This window comes from Aythya fuligula, chromosome 17 (assembly GCF_009819795.1).
Source record: "Aythya fuligula isolate bAytFul2 chromosome 17, bAytFul2.pri, whole genome shotgun sequence".
NCBI classification, from domain to species: domain Eukaryota; kingdom Metazoa; phylum Chordata; class Aves; order Anseriformes; family Anatidae; genus Aythya; species Aythya fuligula.
The window spans coordinates 1,485,156-1,506,745 of NC_045575.1; the positions used below are offsets into that span (position 1 = coordinate 1,485,156).

Here is a 21,590-nt window from a genome sequence, read left to right on the forward strand (position 1 = left end):
GCTCCGAGCCCCGGAGCTACCCGCGGGGGTCGGGCCGTGAGGCGAGGTGAGGCGGAGAGGAGCGGAGCGGTGAGGTTGGGGGGGGGGGGGGTGGGTTTAGGGGGAGCACCGGACGGGTTTCGGGGGGACACCGCACCGGAAGGGGCAGGGCCGGAAGTTCCTCGCCCCGGCGCTCCTGGGCCGCGGGGCAGCGCCGCGCCCTTCATGGTGAGGGGGGAGCGGGACGGGGACGGGAACGGGGGTGGAAATGGGGACGGGGGGGCTCGGGGCAGGGCTGGGGGTGCTGGGGAGGATGGGATTAACGCGGCTGGGCTCCCGGGGTGGCGGCGGGGTTGGGCCCAGATGGGCCTCAATCGGTGGGGGGGGGGGCAGGGGATGAGGTGGGGAAGGGAAGGGGCTGGGGGGGGGGGGGAAGGGAAGGGAAGGGGCTGAGGGAACAGCGAAGGGGTTGATGGGGAAGAGAAGGGGCTGAGGGGGGTGGGAAAAGGCCAAGGGAATAGGGGAGGGTCCATGGGGGGGGAGTGAAGGGGCTAAAGGGGTAGGGAAGGGGCTGAGGGGGGTGGGAAAAGGCCGAGGGAATAGGGAAGGATCTGTGGGGAGGCAGGGAAGGGGGCCGGGGGGGAAGGGAAGGGGCTAACGGGGGTGGGAAGGGGCTGAGGGAACAGGGAAGGGGCCGAGGAGGGGGAGAGGGGGGCAGGGAAGGGGCTGAGGGGGGTGGAAAGGGGCTGAGGGGTCTCGGGGCGCGCAGCCTGTCAGCCCCCGGGGGTGGCTCTGTGCACTGGGGATTGCCCAGTTGTGAGTTGGGTTATCCGTGAGGTACGAATTTAGGATTTAAAAGGTGTGAAAGGAACGAGCACAGCTTTTGGGGGAGGTTCTGGCCTCGCTGCCCCTCGCTCAGCCCTTCCCAGGCGGCTTGCTTTGCCCCCTCGGCTGCTTTCTGCCACCGCCACGCAGGACCCAGCACCTGGCACCTCCGAGGGCTCCCCAGGGAGGTTTAGGGCTGGGCACCGTGTGGTAAAACCCGGGTCTGAGCGCCGCGACCCCCTTACCCGCAGGAAGAGATGTCGGGAGAAAGCGTGGTGAGCTCAGCGGTGCCGGCGGCCGCCACCCGCACCACCTCCTTCAAGGGCGCCAGCCCCAGCTCCAAGTACGTCAAGCTGAACATCGGCGGCGCCCTGTACTACACCACCATGCAGACGCTGACCAAGCAGGACACGATGCTCAAAGCCATGTTCAGCGGCCGGATGGAAGTCCTGACCGACAGCGAAGGTAGGGGGGAGGGCTCCTGTTTGCTGCCTCCCGGTGGAAACGGGTTCAAATGGGCTGGAGCAGGACTTAGAGGGGAGGGAGAAACGTCTCATCGCAGGCCTGGAGGTTTCTATGTTTTATTAGTGTTAAAATTTATCTTTTACGCCCGAGGAAAGGTGTGGAATAAAGGATGTGTGTGGCTTGACCAGCTGGCTATGTGCCAGGGGGCATGGAGGAGCTGATGATGCTGTCAGGCCCGGGCTGGTGCTGTCATCTGAAAAACCAACGTGAAAACTCTCAGAGTGTGTGCAAAACGGTGAGAAGAGCAGGTGGGGAGCTGTGAGTTCAGGGCTTCGTGCGTGGAAGCTCAGCAGGCAGCTTCCTCGCCTTGTTTCCTCACCTGAAACGCAGATAGAAAACCATTCAGCTTAGAATTGACTGCCTGGCTAAAAGGTGTTGGGGTGGCGGCTGCTGGCACGGTTTGGGATCAGCATTCCCGTATTTTGGGGGCGTTTCAGTTTAATTCAGGGCCCAGCTTTCTGTGAGCTGCTGGTGTTCTGCCCCAGCCGTGTTTGTGCGCTCGGACACCTGGTCTAACAGCAGCTCCCGCCTGGCTGATGCTGTGGGCTTAAAACACCTCTCTCCTGACGGGTGAATTACCTGGAATTTGTTGTGAAGAGCCCAGAAAACGCTTGGCTGGGTGAATCGAGCTGAGCTCTGGGTGCCTGCGTGCAGAGGTCGGGCGGGACACGCGGTGGATTAGCAGGGCTCTGGCACTAAGCTGCCCCGGGGCAGGAGCAAGTGGATTTGGAGGAAAAAAAAAAAAAAGCTTAGAAAAAAAGACCAAAAACACACAACAAACAGCCACAAAACCCACCGGGCTCCTCTGAATATCCTCGTTTTAGCTGGAGGGGCTCGTGTGGTTGGGGGTGGTGAGAAGCTGCCTCGTTCTGCTGCGCCCCTGCTGCTGGAGCTGTGGAGGGTGGGCTCCGGCTGGAGGCAGGGAGCTGGGCACGTTCTGCCTCCTGTTGTGCTGATTCTGCTGCTGCCCGGGATCTGATCTGCTCAAATATCCTGCCTGAGCTGTAAAATCCCGGGCTGGTTCTGCCCTGAAGCCCGCTGTGTCTGCGTGGGCAGCTCCTGTGCTGTTAGGACCCCGAGGCTTCCTGCTCTGTACCCGAGGCTCTGCCCCCGCAGCAGCTCCTGCTTTATCTGCTGCTGCCCAGCACGGCGCTGGGAACGGGGACAATAGGGTCAGGGCCGTCAGAGGAAACCCTTTATCTGAAACTCCTCAAAATGCTCCGAACTGGTCACACCCAGAGGCTGGCAGAAAACAAAGCGGTTCTCAGGAAGAGAAAAGCCAGATTTGGGGAGAGACTGGGAAAGAGCAAAATCTGGCCGGGAGCTGGGGGCGTGCCGTGCTGCGTGCCCCCCTCTGTGTGTGGGGGCGTTCCTCAGACCCCAGGCCCTTCTCCCCAGCTCCTTCCCCAAGCTCAGCAGCTCCCACACGCTGCTGCCTGCGCTGGGGGGGGACAGAGGAGTTCCCTGTGGGGGTGGCAGGTGATTGCGTGCAGCCTGGCTGAGAAATTGTTCCTCCAGCTCGTGGATAACGTATTCCTGCCCCAGTAACTGGATCCCAGCAGGTTTCTGTGGCACTGCAAGCAGAGCTGGCCTCAAAAGGCCCCAGCTGAGCCCCGCTACCTGGGCTCTGCGCAGCCCTCGCCCAGCAGCAGCGGGGATTTCTTCCCGTGAGTCATCCTCGTCTGGCTGCAGCTTTGCTCATTGGGTTAAAACACGAGGATTTCGTCAAAGCTGCTGCAGCAGCCGCTTGTGTTTTGCAACGCTGCTCAAAAAGCTTTCTCACCCCCCACCCCGCCTGACAGTGAGCAATTCTGCTTTGCTTCTGCCGTCTGCAATTAGAAGGTGCAGCAGATTTCTCCCCCTGTGCTTACAAACGGGCTCCTTTCAGCCCTGGTTGTGTCGCTGTGCTGTGTTTGTCGGCCTGGATCAGGAATTCTCTTTGATTTCTGCCTCCAGCTTTCTGTTCTGTCACTGCAGCCTGCGGAGCTCCAGCTGGGAGCACACCTCGTGTTTCGTGTAGACAGCAGGGTGAGGAGGGAGCCTGCAGTAAATTTCTGGAAGGTGTCTCTGCTTTCCACAGAGCAGCACGAGGGGGACGTGTCGGCCTCCCAGACATACCCAAACGCTGGGGTTTTAGCACTAATTCCACTCCCGCAGAAGGCGCGGGGTCTGCTTTAACCTCCTTGCCTTATTTGTCCAAAATATGACTCCTTCCCCACGAGCCTTTCCTCGCTGCATTCCTGAGCTGCAGCCCGCAAGTGGCCGCCTGCTCCTTTATGGAAACTCGCCGGTGTCTGGGCGTTGCCAAACGCCTCGCGGGGTCCTGCCCGTGTCAGGCAGCGAGAGGGGAGGCAGAGATCTCCCTGCCAGCAGCTCAGCACTGCAGAGCAGGTTATTGTGGCCGTGTGGGGCCTCTCACCCCCTTCCCATCACACAGAGGTGCTGCTGAGCTGGGGCAGGGGCCGTCTGGGCCGTCCCCCTCACGTGTTTCAGCTCGGCAGTTTGGGGCCGTTCTGCTCATCGCTCACCTGGGGAATGCACAGAGCGGAGCCGTGCTGGCAGGGACACGTCCCAGGTCTGTGCTGCCTTTCTTTTTCTGACCTCTGGCACATCTGCTGGAGGTGGTGGTGGTCCTGACGTTGTGTTCGGGTGCAGGAACCCACAGATGGCCCGCTCTGCGTGCGTGTAGCAAGGCCCTCAGAAGGTGAGAAAATAGTCAGGGGCTCCGTGAGCAGAGGCAGAACAGAGCTGGTTGCTTTGACAACAAGAGGAACTCGTTCCTCTGTAACAGGTAATCGTTTGTCAGTAGCTGGGGGGCTGTGAGAAACGAGTGAGCCTCCTGCCTTGCTCCCACACCCGTGAAAAATGCAGGAGGAGGCAGCGAGCCCCCCCCCGTGCCAGTGCTGCTCCGCCTGCTGGCTCGAGCTGGGCGGGAGCCTGCTTGGTGCAGTGCTCCTGGGCCAGACTCGAGGTGTTTTTCCTCGTTGGCCTCTGCTGGACCGTGCTCTTCCCCTTCCCCCAGGCTGGATCCTGATCGACCGCTGCGGGAAGCATTTTGGGACGATCCTGAACTACCTGCGCGACGGCGCCGTGCCGCTCCCCGAGAGCCGCCGGGAGATCGAGGAGCTGCTGGCCGAGGCAAAGTACTACCTGGTGCAGGGGCTGGTGGACGAGTGCCAGGCAGCCCTGCAGGTAGGTCGCAGAGCTGGGGCCTGCTGTTTAATGACATACAAACCAATTGGTCCCTGCAATTCCTGAGCAGCTCGGATGGTCCCTGGGGGAAGCTGCCCCGCAGCTGGAGCGCCAGCTTGGTTCAGAACAGGGACCAGAAGCGGCTGCTCGGCGCCGTGTGAAGGCAGATCACACGCCGAGCTTGTAGCTCTCCAGCAGTGGAACAGAACCTGCCCAGTGAATGCTGGTGTGCCTCGAGGTCTGTGTGCATTCAGCGTCCGTTTGCTTCTTGTTTCAGCAGAACAAAGACGCGTATGAACCCTTCTGCAAGGTCCCGGTCATCACGTCGTCCAAGGAGGAGCAAAAGCTGATCGCCACTTCTAATAAGGTGAGAGAGGCTGCGCCTGGGAGGGTGCTGGCCTGCTGCCCTGGGGCTTGCTTGGGATCTCGACCAAGTATTTAACAAATATTCTGTAACTGTTGAGCTGCAGAGCACTGGAAATCCACACCAGACCAAGTATTCCTTCTAAATTAAAAGCCAAACGTTGCTCGGGCTGGGCCTGGCTGTGTCTTTCTCCACTTAAGCTGGTAAAATCGGTGTCGTTCTGCACAGGCTGTAGCAGAAGCAGGGCGGGTGATGGGGGCTGGCAGATCTGCTGGTTTGTTCACTGGGAAGTAACGCCAGATGATGTTTTAGCTAAAGTGAACCAGTGACTGCTGCTCCTGTCCTGCTGGCTGCGGTGGGTAGAGGGGAGGGTGAGAACGAGTTAGGATTTAGGCACAGAAGAGATCTCTTCTCTGAGGATTGCAGGTCTTTTGCCAGCCAGTGCACGACAGTTCTGTGGCAACAACAAAATCTCACCGAGTCTGGGCCTGGTGGCATCATTTCGTGTTGCAGCTCCTCTGCTGTGTGGTCTCGGGCTGAGCTGGAACTCCAGCGCGTACCGTGTGGCCTGGAACTGATCCGTGCTTTGTTTCCTTTTACAGCCAGCGGTGAAGTTGCTATATAACAGGAGCAACAACAAATATTCCTACACCAGGTAAGCGGCTTCAGCTCTTTGGAGTTGTCTGTAGACTGAATTCCACGATATGTTTGCTCTGAGTTATCCACTGCAGTCCTGGAGACCTTCTTCAAACACCACCATGGTAGGGCCGTAGGAGGGCAGAGGAAGCTGGGCGTGTGCGGGCTGTGCTCGCTGCCTGACCCCTTCTGTCCTGCCCCTAACGTGCTGCCTTCGTCGTCTCTCGCAGCAACTCTGACGACAACATGCTGAAGAACATCGAGCTGTTCGATAAGCTCTCCCTGCGGTTCAACGGGAGGGTGCTGTTCATAAAAGACGTGATTGGAGACGAGATCTGCTGCTGGTCCTTCTACGGCCAGGGGCGGAAGATCGCTGAAGTCTGCTGCACCTCCATTGTGTACGCTACTGAGAAGAAGCAGACCAAGGTAGGAGTGAACCCCTGAACGCTTCCAGCGCTGGGCCCTTGGGCTGGCACCCTGACATCTGTTGCTTTTTGAATGCTCCTTTCATTGCCCAGCATCTCAACAGAACAATAAATTCACAGTGAGAGCAGCACAGTGCAGCTCATCCTGGGGGTTTGTTGGGGCGTGGGGCTGCTGGGGTGCAGCACCTCACACGGGGCAGTTGTGATGTTCTGTGGTGCAGGCTCAGTCCAGTTCTTGTCTTCAGACAGACCTGTGCACCTGCCCGAATTTGGTAGCCAGTCCTGTGTAAAGACAGCTCCTGGTGAGCAGCAGCAGCCTTCCTTCTTCCTTTTTCCTTCTCCCAAGAGAAATTTGACTGAATCTGCCCTGTGAGTGGGACAGATCTGAAAATAAGACTTGCTGGGTCTCAGTGGCTGAAAGCAAATAACAAAACAGAAATGTTTGTGCTAGAAAGGATTTCTACAGCTAGTGTACAACTAAGATTTTTTTAAAAACAGGGAGATATCGGGGGAAAGAACGAGGTAACTTGGTGCCTGCAGTGACTGGCACTAGTTGACAGTGACCTTCTCTCTCTCGGTGGGCAGGTGGAGTTCCCAGAAGCCCGCATTTACGAGGAGACGCTGAACATCCTGCTGTACGAGTCCCAGGATGGGAGAGGACCTGACAACGCGCTCCTGGAGGCCACAGGAGGGGCAGCTGGGCGCTCCCACCACTTGGAGGAAGACGAGGAGCGGGAGCGCATCGAGCGCGTGCGAAGAATTCACATCAAGCGGCCGGACGACAGAGCCCACCTGCACCAGTGAGCGGCCCCACGGCCGCCGGCTGCGCGGGGCTGCCTGGGCAGCTCCTCTTCTCTTCAACCAAGTCTGTAAATTCCGTTTTTGTAACAAACTAGATTATTTGGGGGTATTTAAATGCAGTAGTTCTAGGACAGGAATAAGAAAGGTCACCGGGCGTGCGGTAGATGTGTGAGGCCCCGTTGAGCATCGGGAGCAATGCCCTGAATTTTTAGCACTCTCGTCTTTGCTCTTTTGTGGTTAGTGAGGAAGAAGGCTGGCTTCCTTTGGCTTTTGTAATTATCCTGCACTTTAAACCAAACCGACAGACAAACCCGACAGCAACAAAAGGTCAGTCAGCCGCCTGTCCTCCTTCCAGGCACTCCCTGGCCCTGTCTCCTCCCGGGCATTGCGGCGTGGGAGGAACGCGGCCATCCGAGCACCGGAGCTGCTGCAGAGCTCCCTCTCCTCCAGGCCTGCAGGCGATGGGGTCGGTAGCTCGGGAGTGCCTCAGCACGGCTGCCAGCCCAAAAAGAGCCACGTGCTGAGCACCTCATGCTGGCAGTGCCTGGGGCAGAGGGAGCCCTGCGTGGTGCTGGGCTGTGGGGATCTGCCTGCAGCTCCCCGCCACACTCGGGGCCCTCTCCTCCAACGGTTTGGTGGAGCTGCTGCAGCACAGAATCGTGGGGCCCCAGCCCTGCTTTGTTGTTAAAATTCCTCCAGATGGAGGACCAGGAGCTAATTGTACCTGATGGCTTTTCCTTGGGGCTGTTGCTGCCAGTTGGAGCTTAGAACTTCTGCCTGACCCCACACCCGCACTGGGGAGCCTATTTCCATCAGATTACAGGTCAGGGAGCTGTGCTTTCTGTCCTGCTTTCACCACGGGTTAGATTTCATCGCGGGTCCAACCATTCCATGCCTGCCTCACGTAGGTTGGAGGCCAGCAGCTGTAGTTGGGTTCTGTGACTGATAGAGGAGCATTTTCTTGCACTGAGTACCACGGGGAGGAAAAGACGGTGGCCCAGAGGTGGCTGATCCTTGTTTGCCTTTATCCTGAGCGTATTTCCAAGTCTCTTTGCAGAAATGGCAGCTGTGTGTGAAAGGGAGGAGCTGAAACGTAGAGAAAGCTGAATCGTCTCGCTTCCTGAGAGTAGTCCTCTATTATAAATGAGTGTCTTATCTACCTCCTAGTCTCGTGTTGCCTCGTGTGGAGTCAAGTGGCAATGTTAGTGGTAGATCGTGTGTAATTCGATAGGATTGGATGCTGAAGGATAGTGAGAAGAGCAACGGCTGTAACGGTCAATGCAGCAAATCTTGGCAGGGAGAGAAACCAGCAGCAGCGAGTCTTAAACTTCCAGGCAGGATGGCAGCCACCACAGTGCTTTGGTTTATTCCATTATTTTTGACTCTTCATCTGGAATATCAACTCGACAGCCAGCTGTCTCACAGAGCAGCAGCTCTGTCTTTACGTGGGTATTTGCTTCTGTAACCTTCGTGCTGCAAGGAGTCCTGCTCCTGCTCAGGGCTGCTGATGGCATCCTAACACGTCAAAAACCAAAGGTGTGGTCAGCATCACCAGCGATGTCACGCTGCTGCTTTTATCTCCAGTTGCAGAGCAGCTGGCTGGGATCTAACTGCTAAGGCTGAAGCCTTTTGTTTATGTGGGTTATGCTTCTGGAGCATCGTGTAGGACTACAAACTCATGGTTAGGCTGAAGCTGTCTTTCTAGTAACCAAAGACTTTTTTAAATTACAGACACCGTCTGTGGCAGATGTGATTGTTGTTCCTGTCTCCTCTTATCTCTCTTCAGCTCCTGATAAGTGAGAACTCAGCAGCGCCCAGCCGTATCAGTGTAGTTCAGCAGCTTCAGCCCTGTCCTTCCTACCCTGGGCTTCTGTTTTAAGCCGTACCTGCGTGTGCTGGCAGCAGTGCACGCTGTGGGTTCGTACAGGTCCATAGTGCAGATGGTTGTGAGGCCCCGGTGCCTCTCCCTGACCTTCCTCATGTGATAAGCTGGGGAGCATGGAAGTAAAGTCCCCAGGATCGCTCTCTGGCACCGTGCACTTTGGTGTGTTGTGGGGCTGTTTGGGGGGGTCTGTAACAGGCCTACTGCCCTCGGGGGGGGGTCTGTGCTCTGCCCTGTTTTAAGCCATTGTCTGACTCCTGCATCCCCTCAGCCCCCTCTTTAGCTGGCTGTGGGGCCAGCAGGTGGCTCAGCACGGGGGCAGAGGAGCTTTGGGCAGTGGGGGATGCTCAAATGCCACCCAGTCCCCTCCTGGGGTGCAGGAGCAGCTTTGGCTCCAGATGCTGAGCACCTGAGAGGTCACAGCTCTGTGATTAACCTCTCTGTAAATAGATGAGTAACTGGCTTCGGGATTTCCTCTTTCAGGCTTTGCAAACTATGTTCTTAAAAGATAGGGGATGATTTTTTTTTAATCTTTTACAGCTGTTTATTGTAGGCATTGCTTTAGTCACTCCAGGAGAGTCTGAGCAGGTTTCAGTTTTGGTCTTGGATTATGGGCAGGCTCTGCTTTAACACACTCCAAACTGAACTAATTGCCCCAGCTGTGTAATAATGTTAATAACAAAGTTAATAACAATGTATTGCTGCCATGTGTTACAACAGCCTTTACCTACTGGCCACTTGTCCTTGCTTTGTTGAGACTTAATGAACAAAACCAGCTCCCACAGCCCCTTAATGCCATTGCACAAATGCTCCTAGCCCTTGAGCCTCTTACTTTAAATGGTTTTGCCACTACGGCTTTCGGGGGAAGTCAGGGTGCAGGGCAGCCACCCTGCTCACAAGCTGATGGAGTACTGCATGGCATAAACACTGCAGCCCTGCCTGCTGGCATTCGTGCACATTACTCTCCAGCACCCAACACCAGCCCATAATACTGACAGGGTAAAGCAGGCTGAAGCCTTGCTCTTGGAGGTGATTTTAGACCATTATAGAAATGCAGAAAAGCTTCAAAGCAGCAGGTTGTGATGCCGTTAGGGGTGGGCAGGACAGGCAAGAGTAACCCCCAGCCCCAAGCTAGCTAAGAACGCGTTTGCTCCCACCTCTTGGAACAGCTGTAGCTCCCCAAAGCAGCCACTCCTGTATTTGTACAGCCACGTTCTGGAGCCCCCCCCCGCTGCAGGACATCACCTGGTCAAAGTCTCCAAGCTCCAGTCTTACCTTTGTGCAAGGGGTGGGTGGAACCTTTTAGTCTTAATGGAGTTGTTGTGTTTTGTGTTCTGTACAATCATTCCCTCCTATTTTGTACTTATACCCAAAAAAGCTTAAGATGGACTTCAGTGTATGGTTGATGTTTGCAATATGTACTTTTTTTTTTTTTAATATGACAAAATAAATTAGAAGATATTTCATATTTACATGGGAGTTGCTTTATTACTCATGTGAAGTTCAATGGCTAGCACGCTGTCCTCAGGGGCCATGGAGCTCAAAAGAACTTTTGGTAAAAACTACTACACATCATCCTCACCTAGCTGTTCATTTCACTTCCTGGTAACCTCATGGCCAAGTCACTGCTAATCTTGCTCTAAGGACTGCAGAATTCCAAGTCAGGGCTCCTTAGGCTGCAGTTTCAGCCTAGATCAAGCCAGTTTGCCTCAACATGAGGCAGCAGAGTAAGTGCTACAACCAGATATGGCAGCTGCTGCTGCCAAATACCCACCTTGAGGGAACAGGGATGCCTCCCCCACTCACAGGAATGAGCAGAATCTCAGCTCTGATAGATACAAAGGTTCTTAACCAGCAGGAGACTTTTCTTCTGAACTGAATTACACCAAGGCAGCATGTCATCCCTCTTAAAAGGGAAGAATTTTGGTCATCTGTCACATTGCCACTCCCAGAGTCTCACTGCGCTGTGCATAACTGCTTGCAGGGACAGGAACAACCTCCCAGCCCCACAGCAGAGTAGACAAAGCAGAGAACCGAGATACCCTGATGATGCATCAACTCAGAAGACCAGTGCCAGCCTTATTGCTGCATTCAGACATAGCTCTGCATGCTGCTTGAGAGAAACAACTTCATTCATCTGCATTTTACGTTGTGATTAGTACAGTGACTTCAAGTAGAGCTTGGAGAAACCTTCCATTTTCTCTGAATCCTTCCTGACTGGTCAGAGCTCTCAGCCTTAGGCTCTACGTGGTGCAGAGATCAACATTTTACAAGGTGAATTACAACTTTTTGTTTGAACATCTCCCTGTGACAGCATGTGACAAGCATCTATGCTTCCTGGAATGTTACAGCAAGGTAATGAGTTTTGATAAAACTGAGTCGTTTTAAGCTATAAAAAGGTGCCTAACAGACACAAGCAAACTCTCAAAGCACAGCAGCCCTATGGCATCACAGATCTCAGGGGAGATGCAGGTGCTGGTCTCATCCTGCAGGCTCCTTCCCGTTCCTAGCCAAGACAGGGACCAGAAACAGGAACTGCTTCTCATCAAGACTTTGCTTGGGTTGACACCTGGGACAAGAAAAGGAAGGAATCAGTAAGTTAGGTACAAATGTTAGGTACTTGAAGTATCCTTGCTTGCCAGCTTGGGAGAACAAGTAGCAGTGAAAGTTCAAGTACAAGGCGAGTAGCTGCAACTCCCAAAGTAATTACCCTCTATTACACATCGTATGGAGGCAGACACTGACTGGGTGGTTACGTCAGGCACCTCTGCTCTGTAAAAGGAACTGAGTCCTCCTGCTGAACTTGCACAACAGGGCCCTTGCTAGGACTTAGCTGTGTTCTACAAGGGCTGAGCATCAGAGAACGTGAGTCACACTCCCAGAGTCTTAAATGAAGCCTTACCACTGTTAGTTGTCCATTTTTGGCTTTAAAGATCTGTGACTCCTGCCCCACAGTAAACACCATTGTCCCTTCCTTCCCAGAGCCAATGCGAAAACGAAGACTGCAAATACAGACAGTTACTTATTAGATGCTTTCCTCACAATAGGCTTTACTCTAAGCCCCCTTTATTTCTGTTCCCTTGGCAAATCTTGTTAGATTAGAAGATCAGAGCCCTCTAGCTTAGGTAAATTTCCTAAACAATTGCATTATAACATACAACCCAGAAGGGTTTGATAAATGGTGCATGCCTACCTAGTCTGGGCTCTTGAATTTTCCTGGTGCAATTAAGTATTAGAAGATAAGCAGATCTGACCTGGAGTAAACCATTGAACACAAAGAATCTAATTACAATTGAAATGCAAAGGCCAGAGAGAGAAGCTGGAACAGAAGTACAGGTTTCATATGCCAGTTTCAATTTAAGTATTGATTTGAGAGACAGATTGCATCCACCTGCCATTAGCTTGCTGGTGTGACTGAAAAGGTTCCTGTGCTCAGCAATCACATTTCAGGGCCTTCTGAATCTTTTAGGGAAAGGAACGTTTATCCTGAAGTGACCCACAGGCTCAGCCCAGCAGGCTTTTCTCAGTCAGAGCTGATGTTAATGAGATCTGCTGTGAGGCCACTAAACCCACAACCTCAGGCCCAGGTCACATCAGAAGATGAGTGGGTACAGCCAGATCCAACAGGCCTGCCAGTAATGCAATGAAAAGCATTTCAAGAACAGTCATCTATAAACACATTTGGGTTTCAAGCAGATGGACTGCGGGCAGTTCTCAAAGCTAAGCAGTGCAGACCCAAGCCTTCGAAGCAGAGACCTCCACAAAATACAGCCTACACAACACTATCCGTTCAACTTTCTTTCTTACCTTCCCTGCACAACTTTAACAAGATTTTGCTTATTGGCCAGCATGCAGAGTTTACTGACTACCTCAAAGATATGTTCACAGTGAAGGATCACATCTCCCTGGAAACAAAGGAGAGGCAGAGTTAGCTGGCATTACACCAGCACACACGGCAGCCAGCAGTTGTACCTTCAGAGAAACTCCTTTCTAGTGCTAGAGTAGCAACTGCTGCACAGAAGCGAGCATGGAACAATTACAACAAGCATGTATCTACAAGTCTGACTGGTTAAACATCCTCTCCAGGGACTATTTAGGATTTATAGTAACCTGGACACTAAACAGAAGTGAAAGCTTTTATGGTAAAACAACAAGTGTTTAAGACATAGCTGATTACCAATCAGTAAACATCAGTAATTGTGTATCTGAGGATTTCAAAGCAAAATATTTGAAGTGTCAGCTACAAGAGTGTATTTCTAACCACACATTCACAGTAGCGACATTTCATCTTCCTACCTTCTGTTTGTTGTCCTCAGGAACATGAATGACTACAATCCCATCACTCAGGTTACTGGTAGAAATACCTTCAGAAGAAACCCAAACGTTAGAGGAAAGACAGCCAGACAGTTACACAACGTGACCATCACCATCCCATAAGGGTGCTGTTCTCACGGGCAGTGACTCCAGCACTGAATTGTTTACAGAAGGAAGTCACATTCCTGAAGAGGGGCTCTGAGTCTTCTTAAGGATGAAGAAAATACATTTCCCTACTTAGACATACTCTAAAAAAGGAGCATTGTTTCATTATGTCAAAAGTTTTTAAAATACCTTCTGAAGACCACTTTCTGCCATCCACATTTCCACCAGTAAACAAGCATTAAACGTTTGCTCCATACCCTTCCATGCTATCATGAAACCACTATAATCAGCATTCTTTCAAGGCATTTGGAGATCTTTAGTCCTGTTACAGAACAGTTCCCCTGCCTCTCCTCAAACCACTGCTTACTTCTAGTCCCCTAAATCCAAGAAAAAAAAAAATCTTTGGAAGATTCAGAAGCTTGTCTTTCCCCCACCGCAGGTCACTGATAGGAAGGAAAGCCCCACACCAGTTGACACCATTACCTTTCAGAGTGGCGTAGTCTATTTTCTGCTTGATCTTTGCCATTTCCACCACATATGCCGAGGACTGGGTCAGAACAAGCAGCCGCTCTCGTGCTTTGAACCCGTTCCTGTCATACTTCACCACGGGGGTTGCGTACTGAAAACAAGGAGCCAGTGTCAGCATTTGGCGCTCCAGCAAGGCCCTGCTCTGGAGGCAGCTCAGCAGGCAGCACCTGCTGATGGGCTGCTGAGCTCCAGCTTTCTTCCCTTACCTTGATCTTCTCGCCTTGGATGAGCTGCAGTACTTTGGGGTTTATATCATTCTCTTCTGAGGATTAAACCAGAAAGACAAACTGAGTGCACATGACAGATTGCCACCGTTCCCACCAGCAAAAGACAGAACTGCTACGTTATTTGTCTTAACCTCATTAATCCTTGCCCCATTGGTAAACTCTTCTAAACCAATGGTTTAGACACTACTCCTAAACCTATTCCAGTGATTTTACTGCGTGATAAGTAATTCATGCTGGGAATTGCTGGCTGACTGGGGATCTGTCCTTGGTTCAGGCTCTAACACCAAAGGACTTGTGCTGAGAAGAGTCCAGATCACTTTTCTTTCTACACAGTGCTTCAGCTGAAGATGTTTGGGAGCTTCCAATAACAGCAGCTCCAGTCCTTGGGATTTGATCCCCGCAGCTGGCAGCTTTTCTACCCAGCTCAGCTTCTCTGCTCCACTCAGCACTGCAAGAACAGGTCCCTGTCAGTCCCAGCTTTTTATGCTTGGATTTATGGTTGTGTACCATACAGAGATGGTCCAGATACTCCCAGCAAGAGAACAAAGTCTGGCAAATTGTCAGTGACCACTAAACATGACAGGGCAAGGGGATTCAAGTGATTAGGGTCCAAACCCAGCAGGAGATGCTGCCTCTGTCAGGCAGGAATTTCCTCTCAGAAACTTAACTTATTTTGTCAACATTTCTCTGACCAAGGACCACAAGGCCAAGCCCTTCAGGAGGTTTGGGGTGTACTCACTCAGTCGAGTATCTGCAAAAGGCTGGTTTATGCTCTGCAGGTAGCCTTCCTTCTTCCCTCTGAAAACGGCACTTGCTATAACTTTTTGCTGTAACTGTTTTGAGAAGGAACAAAACATCCTTTACCCTCACAGTTTGTCCATGGGCAACATCAGCAGTTATAAAATATGCAGCATTACTGAACAACACCATTCTTCCACTTATGCATTATCTTCCTGGCTCATGTGGCATTTTTTCCAGAATCTTTACCTTTTTATAATAAGCTAATAAGGGCTAAAGAGTCTTACAGATCCTTCCTTTCTTATTTATGGATCTATTCTATTTTGATGAAATGTCGTTTTAACACCATAAGATGTGCATCTTTAGAACTGCACTGTACACTGCAAGTGCCACTGAAACACTTAATTCCAGTCTCAGAAATATTTGCTCAGCAAAAGGAACAGTGGCCTGTCAGAAAGTACAGTTTGCATTTGAAAGAATTCACCAGCAAGCACGTATCACATGTTCACAGCGTGTTTCAACTTGCGTGTTAGCATCCCATGTATTAGTTACCTGCACTTTCCTCTCAGCAGTGACACCTCTGCAGTATTTTCTTACTAGGTTCCTAATGCAGATTTTCTTTAGCATCTCAGATGTCTGCATTAAAACAAAAAAAAAAGGAAAAGAAAGAAGTGAGGCTGTGCAGACAACACCTCCTGCAGTCCTAAAGGCAGCTTAGATCAGGCAAGTTTGTTAATATCCAGTCACAAATCCATCTCTGCTCCCCCAGCCCACAGCCCGACCTACAGAGCGCCTTTATTACCAGAGCAAGGTCACTGCCCACGCAGCAGCTGAAGGACACAGGACACCAAGTGGCTGAGTTATTACCACAGCTACCGAAAGCAGCAAACACCAGCTGTCACCCACACACGACTGCAGCGCTGTGCAGGTAGCATGCCATTAGCGTTATTCTTTACGTTACCTTCAGCTTTAGCTTTTTATCTTCCTGTGCCCACCTGCCCTGCTGCGTACTGGCCACAGCCAGCATGGGAGTGATCTGTTCTGGGCCCAATCTTACTGATCAAAGAGGCAGTAACAAATAGCAGCAGCTGTTTCTAAATGAATATTCTGCTGGAAGCAATTAGAGTTTGTCCAATTCACTCACTGTGGATAGCTGTCCTGCCAAATCCCAAGCACAGGATGAAATGCTACTTGTCTATCTGTGCTGACAGTTTTAGAATTAATCCCATGATGTTTTGTTTTTAATAGAGCTCATAAGGTCACTTTTCTGTTAGCACATCTTCCATTCTACTGCTTAAAACAAAGCTCCCTCCTTCCTCTTGGAAACCTGAGTGATGGTGCCATCCCTCCCACTCCCATCCTCCCCCAGATACAAAGGATCTCAAAGTCTCTTGCAGGCGCTGCCACCGTGCAAGAACAGAGGACAAGCCAGCAGATCACTGCTCTTTTCCTACGTGAAGTGAACACACAAACGACCACAGAACAGAAGCCGCCTTTATCACTCCCAAAGCCCACAGCAAATCTCACCTCTTCCAGGATAGAAGGAGGTCGGAGCCAGCTCTTGTCCAAAACATTTTTTGGAACGTGGTCTCTGAGCTTCATGAAATAGTTGTACTGCACAAGCCGCACAAATTCAATGTTCTCTGGGCAAAGAGGTTTCTTCCGATTGATGAAGCCATTTATGAATCTACAGAAAGCATCCAAACCAGAACTTACATGTTATGTTCAGAAGTCAATGGGCATGTTAGGAAAGTCATAAAAGGCACATAACGGGATAGTAGATCACTGACATGCACTATCACCCATGTTACAGTGAGAGCAAAGGATCTTAAGCTCTGTAACATGCTAAACATTAACATGTTTTTCCAAGTTCTTTTGAACAAAACAGTGCCTTGGACTTAGAAAAAAAGATAAACACCACTTCAGAAGTAGCGTTTAAGGGTGTGGAGAGGCAGGACCATGTAAGAGGTGGTGAGATACCTGAAGAGAAAGGACAGGCATGCAAAGGATTCATTTGGAGATCCTTTGTACCCCTACAAGCAGAACAACAGAAATCTCTGCAAGCTGGAAAATTCATGAAGAGAAGACAGGATTTACTGATCAAGCCTACCTGGCAACTCTACTCCTAGCAACAGTGATATGGGTATGAAGATGGTTTTGACTATCACCATGCTGTGACCCATCATCTGTAGCCCTCCCCATGACAACCACGCAGTGATAATTACTTCCTGATTATCTGAACAGCCCACGTCCTCTTCTTGGCCTCCTTCCGTGCCAGTGCTCCTCGCCAGCAGGCCTCCAGCTTGATAGCTGAAAGAATTAGTCAGTTACTTATGTTAGTGTCAGAGGTCCTATGCAATGCTATCCTGTGAATTCACAGAGCAGAAATTATAACTGTTTCTTTTTCAGCTCTTCCCATAAGCTGATCTTTACAGTAAGAAGCTGAGAACATTTTATTCTCCGTAATAACTGGCTGATCCAGCACTACCCGCACCAAAAAGCTCAACATCAAAGCAGTGTCAGACCTTGCCATCATTCAGGCTCCCACTGTACCCTGTGCACAGCACGCAGACCATCTTAGAAAGCTGGTCTTTGAGCCTCTACTATTACAGAGCAGCCTGTCCACTGTCATCAGGTTTAATCCCCTAGCAGTTAGATGAGCAATCCCTTGGCACCCAAAACCCATCCCCACATGCACAGCAGAGGGTGCTGCCGCTGCACAGCTTGGCCTGAAGAGGCCAAGAGCAGTAGGTGGTGTGAGGAGCTATACAGAACTAAAGGGACCTCTAATTTTTCCCCATAGTTATCACCTGCATCTGAACCTAACACTCACAGACCTGTGGGGAAGCTGTGAGTGCTACCCACAGCAAAATGGATTCAAGGCTTCCCAAAGCTACAACTCCTATTGGAAAACATAGCCCTAAGAAGAGAATCCTTGATTTTTAGAGCCCATACCTGCTTCTCTCTTCTTCTGGTACTCCCTCTTCCCAAGGCATCCTTTGTATTTGGCTTGTAGTCTTGAAACTATCAAAAAAAGCAGAGATATTGCTTGTATCTGCAGAATCACTGTATTTAGGAACTGTGCTCTCAATCTCAGTGATTAAACACCTTGTGCAGGATTTCCTGTGTCTGTCGCACTCACTGTGCACAGGAACAAAGGTACCAAAAGACCAACAAAACAGGAACAAAAGCAGCCTGTGTAGGAAAGCGTGACTTTAGGCAGTCCCACGCATTTCAAGTGGGTACAAATGGGTAATACTGGGATCAAGGACAGGTGGCATCCCAATCCCTGGGGAAAGGGACTTAGTGCATCCAGACACTGTCCAACAGTGCCACTAGTAGGACTGAAGTGGGGAAGTAGCTCTAAAAGAGGTATATACCCAGGACTCAGGCAATATAGCTACTGACTTGTCCCCACCCTGTTAAAAGACTGAGTTTTCCTTAGAATCTTCATAACTATGCAGACCAGGGATGGTCTCAGCTCTCATCATATTCATCTGCTAAATCAAGAAGCACTGTCCACTCAGGCTCTGCTTTTTCACCTGTCATAGAATCATAAAGGTTGGAAAAGATCTCCAAGATCATCTGGTCCAACCATCGAACTATATGATAAACTATATGATAAAGGGAACTGCAGCCATACCCAAGAGGTGCTTTCTGATTTCAAATGCATCTTCAGTAGCAAACAAGGTCTTTGGGAAACGAATGAATATTTTGGTTCTGAAAAAGAGACCAGGAAAAGGAGACAGTTTGTTCATCGTGAGCCATCATTTCAGCTGCCCTAATCAGGCTCAGACCTCCAACTAGCTGTAGTACTGACAAGTTAATCTCTTTCCTCATTTGTCTAGCTGGCACATTCTGAAAAAGGCAGGCAGGTTGCCTCAGGCTGCTCAAGCAAGCAAGAAGGCCTGGAGCCGAACCAAGGCAGCTCATCCCTCATAACCCAGAGATGGAGGGAACTAGGCTAGATTCAAGATTCCATGGAAATACAAAGAGGAAAATAAAGTGGAAAATTATACATCTGGGCTTCTAATTTATCCCCTTGCCCTGTGTATTATATGCTTTTGGGGTAAGTTTACTTGTTTTAAAGTCACTAATCAGTAGCCCTCAGGTTTGCAGATCCAGGTAGGTCATACGGTAAGCAAGAGCCAAGCTTAAGGGATCTGTTCACACTACCATGTCTTGTGGCTGTCTGGAAGGATAATGTGGTGACTTGTAGTCACAGACAGAATAGACAATCAGAAATGGCAAGCACCATGCAGCTGACCAGCCCAGATGACAGCTAGAGAAAGAAAGTTTACCTCCCTAACTTGTATTCCTCAGGCTTATAACCGAGATGCTTGATGAGCCTCTCCACACCCTCAGCTGCTGGCCCATGCCAGTGTGGCCAGGTAGCTGGACACAAGGATTTATACCTGAAGGATTAGCAAGACATCAACATAAATTAAATAGCATTCGAGGAATTTCTCCCTGAGCAACCACCACCAGTTTCTACTCCTCACTCAAGGCAGAAGATGCTGAAGCTGATCAAAATGGATATAGGCAAAAAACACCTCTGAAGGTTACATTTAATGCAGAGTAAAAAAAACTGACACCTCTGCATCTCAGAACTGGGAGGTGACATTTAAACAATCCTTGCTCTAAAGCCCTTATGGAAGGGCAGATTGTACCTGGCTAAAGGGAAGAACAGCTCCTCTTACCTTTGCAAGAAGAGTTCATACTTCCGCCGATACGCAAAGCCAGCTCGTCTCACCCGCAAGTGCTCCATCAGTCCCAGGTATTTCACCTGATGTCGGATCAGGAAATCATCAAACTTCCCTGTGGTATGAACAGATATATTCTGGTAAATACTATCCGTGAAAGCTCACTCACACATTCATCTACTGGGACAGATACGGAAAAATTAAATTCACAACTACCTAAGGCGACATCTTAGCTGCTATCTTAGCTAAGAAATATGTGCATGTTGTACCTAGTGATACCTAAAGCCTCCCCCTCTTTATTCCATTACCTCAGCAGTGTGCTCAGCTTAATGCCTTACCAGGCTCCTTGTTCTCATTTGGTTTAATACAGCGCACATAAGAAGGCTCCTTGGACATCAAGATTTCTATTAGACTCATCAGACTGTTTTTGAACTGGGTTGCAACCTAAGATGACATTGAAAAAAGCTTGTTTAGCTTTGCAACTCAAGCACTGCAGTCAATGAAATCAACTTATTCACCACACTCCTCTTAAAACTAAGTAAAAGGCTGACACATGCATTAGTACCACAAAGCTTTAGAAGCATAGTTAATCATCAGTTAACTGGACAGAGTGCTTAGCTGGAATATTTGAATCCCTGCCATACATCTGGACACGCAAGGTAGCTCTTCAGAAACTGAAGGCTGCTAGATGCTGTGCACAGAGCTCATTTTAGAATGATGCATTAATAACAACATTAAGGTCTGTCACATTGTTTGCTGCTGTTTCAGCAACATCACTGTTGAACTACCAGGAAGTTACCAGGAATATAACATCAGAAAGAAAAAAAAAAAATCAGGACTAAGGTCAAGAACAGCAGTTAAATCGACTTGGGAAGTTCAGTTTATATTCAAAGTTAAGACTAGACATTGAACTCACAGTCTCTGGCCTCCTCCTGTTGTCTAGTTCTGACAGTAAAAAGCAGTCTCTAATGATTCCATTTTTAGAGTTGCACAGCACCTGAAACAGGATAAATGAGAAACTGTTATAGTTAGCATGAATGCTCTAATTATGATGCTTTTAAGCTTGAGCAGCACAGCTGTAAGGGTATTTAACAGAGAACTTCAAGCAACAGTCTCTAGTGCTGAAAGTCAAAGCAGAAGTGACCCCTGCCAGTTATCTGACTTGCTTCACGTGTACAGCACCATGGCTAGAAGTTATGTATCTATTCGAAGGACAGCACGTTCTGTATTAAAGAACAATCTACAAAGTTTATGGCCCAACTTTCCAAGTTCAAGTCCTCTTAAGTCATCAGGTCACCTATGGGTCCAGCACAAAGTTGCTATATCTGTCTTGCACATATATTCATTAGGAGCCTTTCAGTTGATTTTGATTTCATCTGAAGATAATCCTCTTCTATCTAGACAGGCTTCATGTAAGTGCAAGAACAGCATGCCTTTTTTTCCAGTCTTACCTCTTTCAGGTTTCTATATAGGAGATCATTGTTCTTTTCCAGAAATCCTGAAGAGAAAAAGAAGGTTTAATTCTGTTTGAAGGCTATGCTAAAGTTTCAAGAGCTTAGGAAAAGACCTGATTTTGCTGGGAGGCAAGAACTCAGTATACCAGCAGTCCCGGTACCCTCCCCACAGCCACCTTGTGTCTCAGTGGGTCTGCTTAGAATATGATGGTGAGCATTATTTGTTAAGCCACTGGAATAGTGCTATTTCCTGCTGTAACCACTACCAAACACTAGTTCAACAGATGCTTTCTGAGTCTGACTCCAGTCAGCAGCAGTCTGTTGCCCAAGGAGCACAGACCAACACATTTGAGTTTATCCTTCCACAACTCAGTGCAGGTATCACTTCCATGAAAACCATCTCTGCAGTGCTAAGATTCTGTAGCAGAAGAACACAAACTCATTTTTATTTTCCTTCTGAAAATTTACATGCTGGGAATTCACACTAGATTTGTGCTTAGGATTTCCCAGTAACAGTACTTTCAGATATTTTGTAATTCATTTTCAGGTGGAGTTATTATCTACCGTATTGACTTAAATACTCAAGTAACTTCTAGTCTGGCATTTTGTTCACTCACCAACAGCACAGTACGTGACTTCTCCTGCATAATGAAGGAGGCGGAAATCCACCCAATCGATTGATTTTCGTGTTTTCTGATCTGCAAGCTTGCGACTACAGGGAGAAAAAAAAAAAAAAACACACCAAGAGAAAAAGCGGCAAACGGATTTCCTCAGCTTGTAGAAAGTGACCTGCACAAAAACCATCTGTATGACTGCTGGAAGTCTATTAAATGTCTGTTCCTATCAACATGGCTCTGATTATACAGTTATGGCCCATAATCAAAAGATTATC

The 21,590-nt window shown here is 49.8% G+C and overlaps 2 protein-coding genes across 3 annotated transcripts in view; one reads left to right on the plus strand and one right to left on the minus strand.

The window, feature by feature from the left end:
- Positions 1–148: 148 nt before the first annotated feature.
- Positions 149–10,066, plus strand: KCTD10 (potassium channel tetramerization domain containing 10). 2 transcript variants are annotated; one of them, XM_032198934.1, is made up of 7 exons: positions 149–207; positions 1,056–1,269; positions 4,352–4,521; positions 4,799–4,888; positions 5,488–5,540; positions 5,752–5,947; positions 6,532–10,066. In XM_032198934.1, the coding sequence occupies exons 1-7, from the start codon at positions 205–207 to the stop codon at positions 6,748–6,750; spliced, it is 945 nt and encodes a 314-aa protein (XP_032054825.1). In that variant the 5' UTR covers positions 149–204; the 3' UTR covers positions 6,751–10,066. The 2 variants fall into 2 exon arrangements, with proteins under 2 accessions (XP_032054825.1, XP_032054826.1); XM_032198935.1 differs by having other exon boundaries at positions 4,802–4,888.
- Positions 10,067–11,160: 1,094 nt separating this feature from the next.
- Positions 11,161–21,590, minus strand: part of MYO1H (myosin IH) — a 34,026-nt gene continuing 23,596 nt past the window's right edge. Inside the window, exons 15-32 of the mRNA XM_032199153.1 lie at positions 21,316–21,410; positions 20,696–20,742; positions 20,161–20,241; positions 19,583–19,688; positions 19,242–19,359; positions 18,843–18,956; positions 18,185–18,261; positions 17,497–17,565; positions 16,767–16,851; positions 16,069–16,228; positions 15,094–15,177; positions 14,543–14,636; positions 13,783–13,838; positions 13,532–13,667; positions 12,926–12,993; positions 12,437–12,534; positions 11,532–11,631; positions 11,161–11,198 (exon numbers count right to left, since the gene is read on the minus strand). Coding sequence (XP_032055044.1) covers positions 11,175–11,198; positions 11,532–11,631; positions 12,437–12,534; positions 12,926–12,993; positions 13,532–13,667; positions 13,783–13,838; positions 14,543–14,636; positions 15,094–15,177; positions 16,069–16,228; positions 16,767–16,851; positions 17,497–17,565; positions 18,185–18,261; positions 18,843–18,956; positions 19,242–19,359; positions 19,583–19,688; positions 20,161–20,241; positions 20,696–20,742; positions 21,316–21,410 — 1,612 coding nt within the window. The 3' untranslated portion in view covers positions 11,161–11,174. The remainder of the gene's footprint in view (positions 11,199–11,531; positions 11,632–12,436; positions 12,535–12,925; positions 12,994–13,531; positions 13,668–13,782; positions 13,839–14,542; positions 14,637–15,093; positions 15,178–16,068; positions 16,229–16,766; positions 16,852–17,496; positions 17,566–18,184; positions 18,262–18,842; positions 18,957–19,241; positions 19,360–19,582; positions 19,689–20,160; positions 20,242–20,695; positions 20,743–21,315; positions 21,411–21,590) is intronic.

What these genes read in the sequence shown, in the direction of transcription:
- KCTD10 (XM_032198934.1), top strand. An exon ending in AGTCCTGACCGACAGCGAAG is followed by an intron (nt 1,270 to 4,351) that starts GTAGGGGGGAGG and finishes CCCTTCCCCCAG; the next exon opens with GCTGGATCCTGATCGACCGC. An exon ending in AGTGCCAGGCAGCCCTGCAG is followed by an intron (nt 4,522 to 4,798) that starts GTAGGTCGCAGA and finishes TTCTTGTTTCAG; the next exon opens with CAGAACAAAGACGCGTATGA.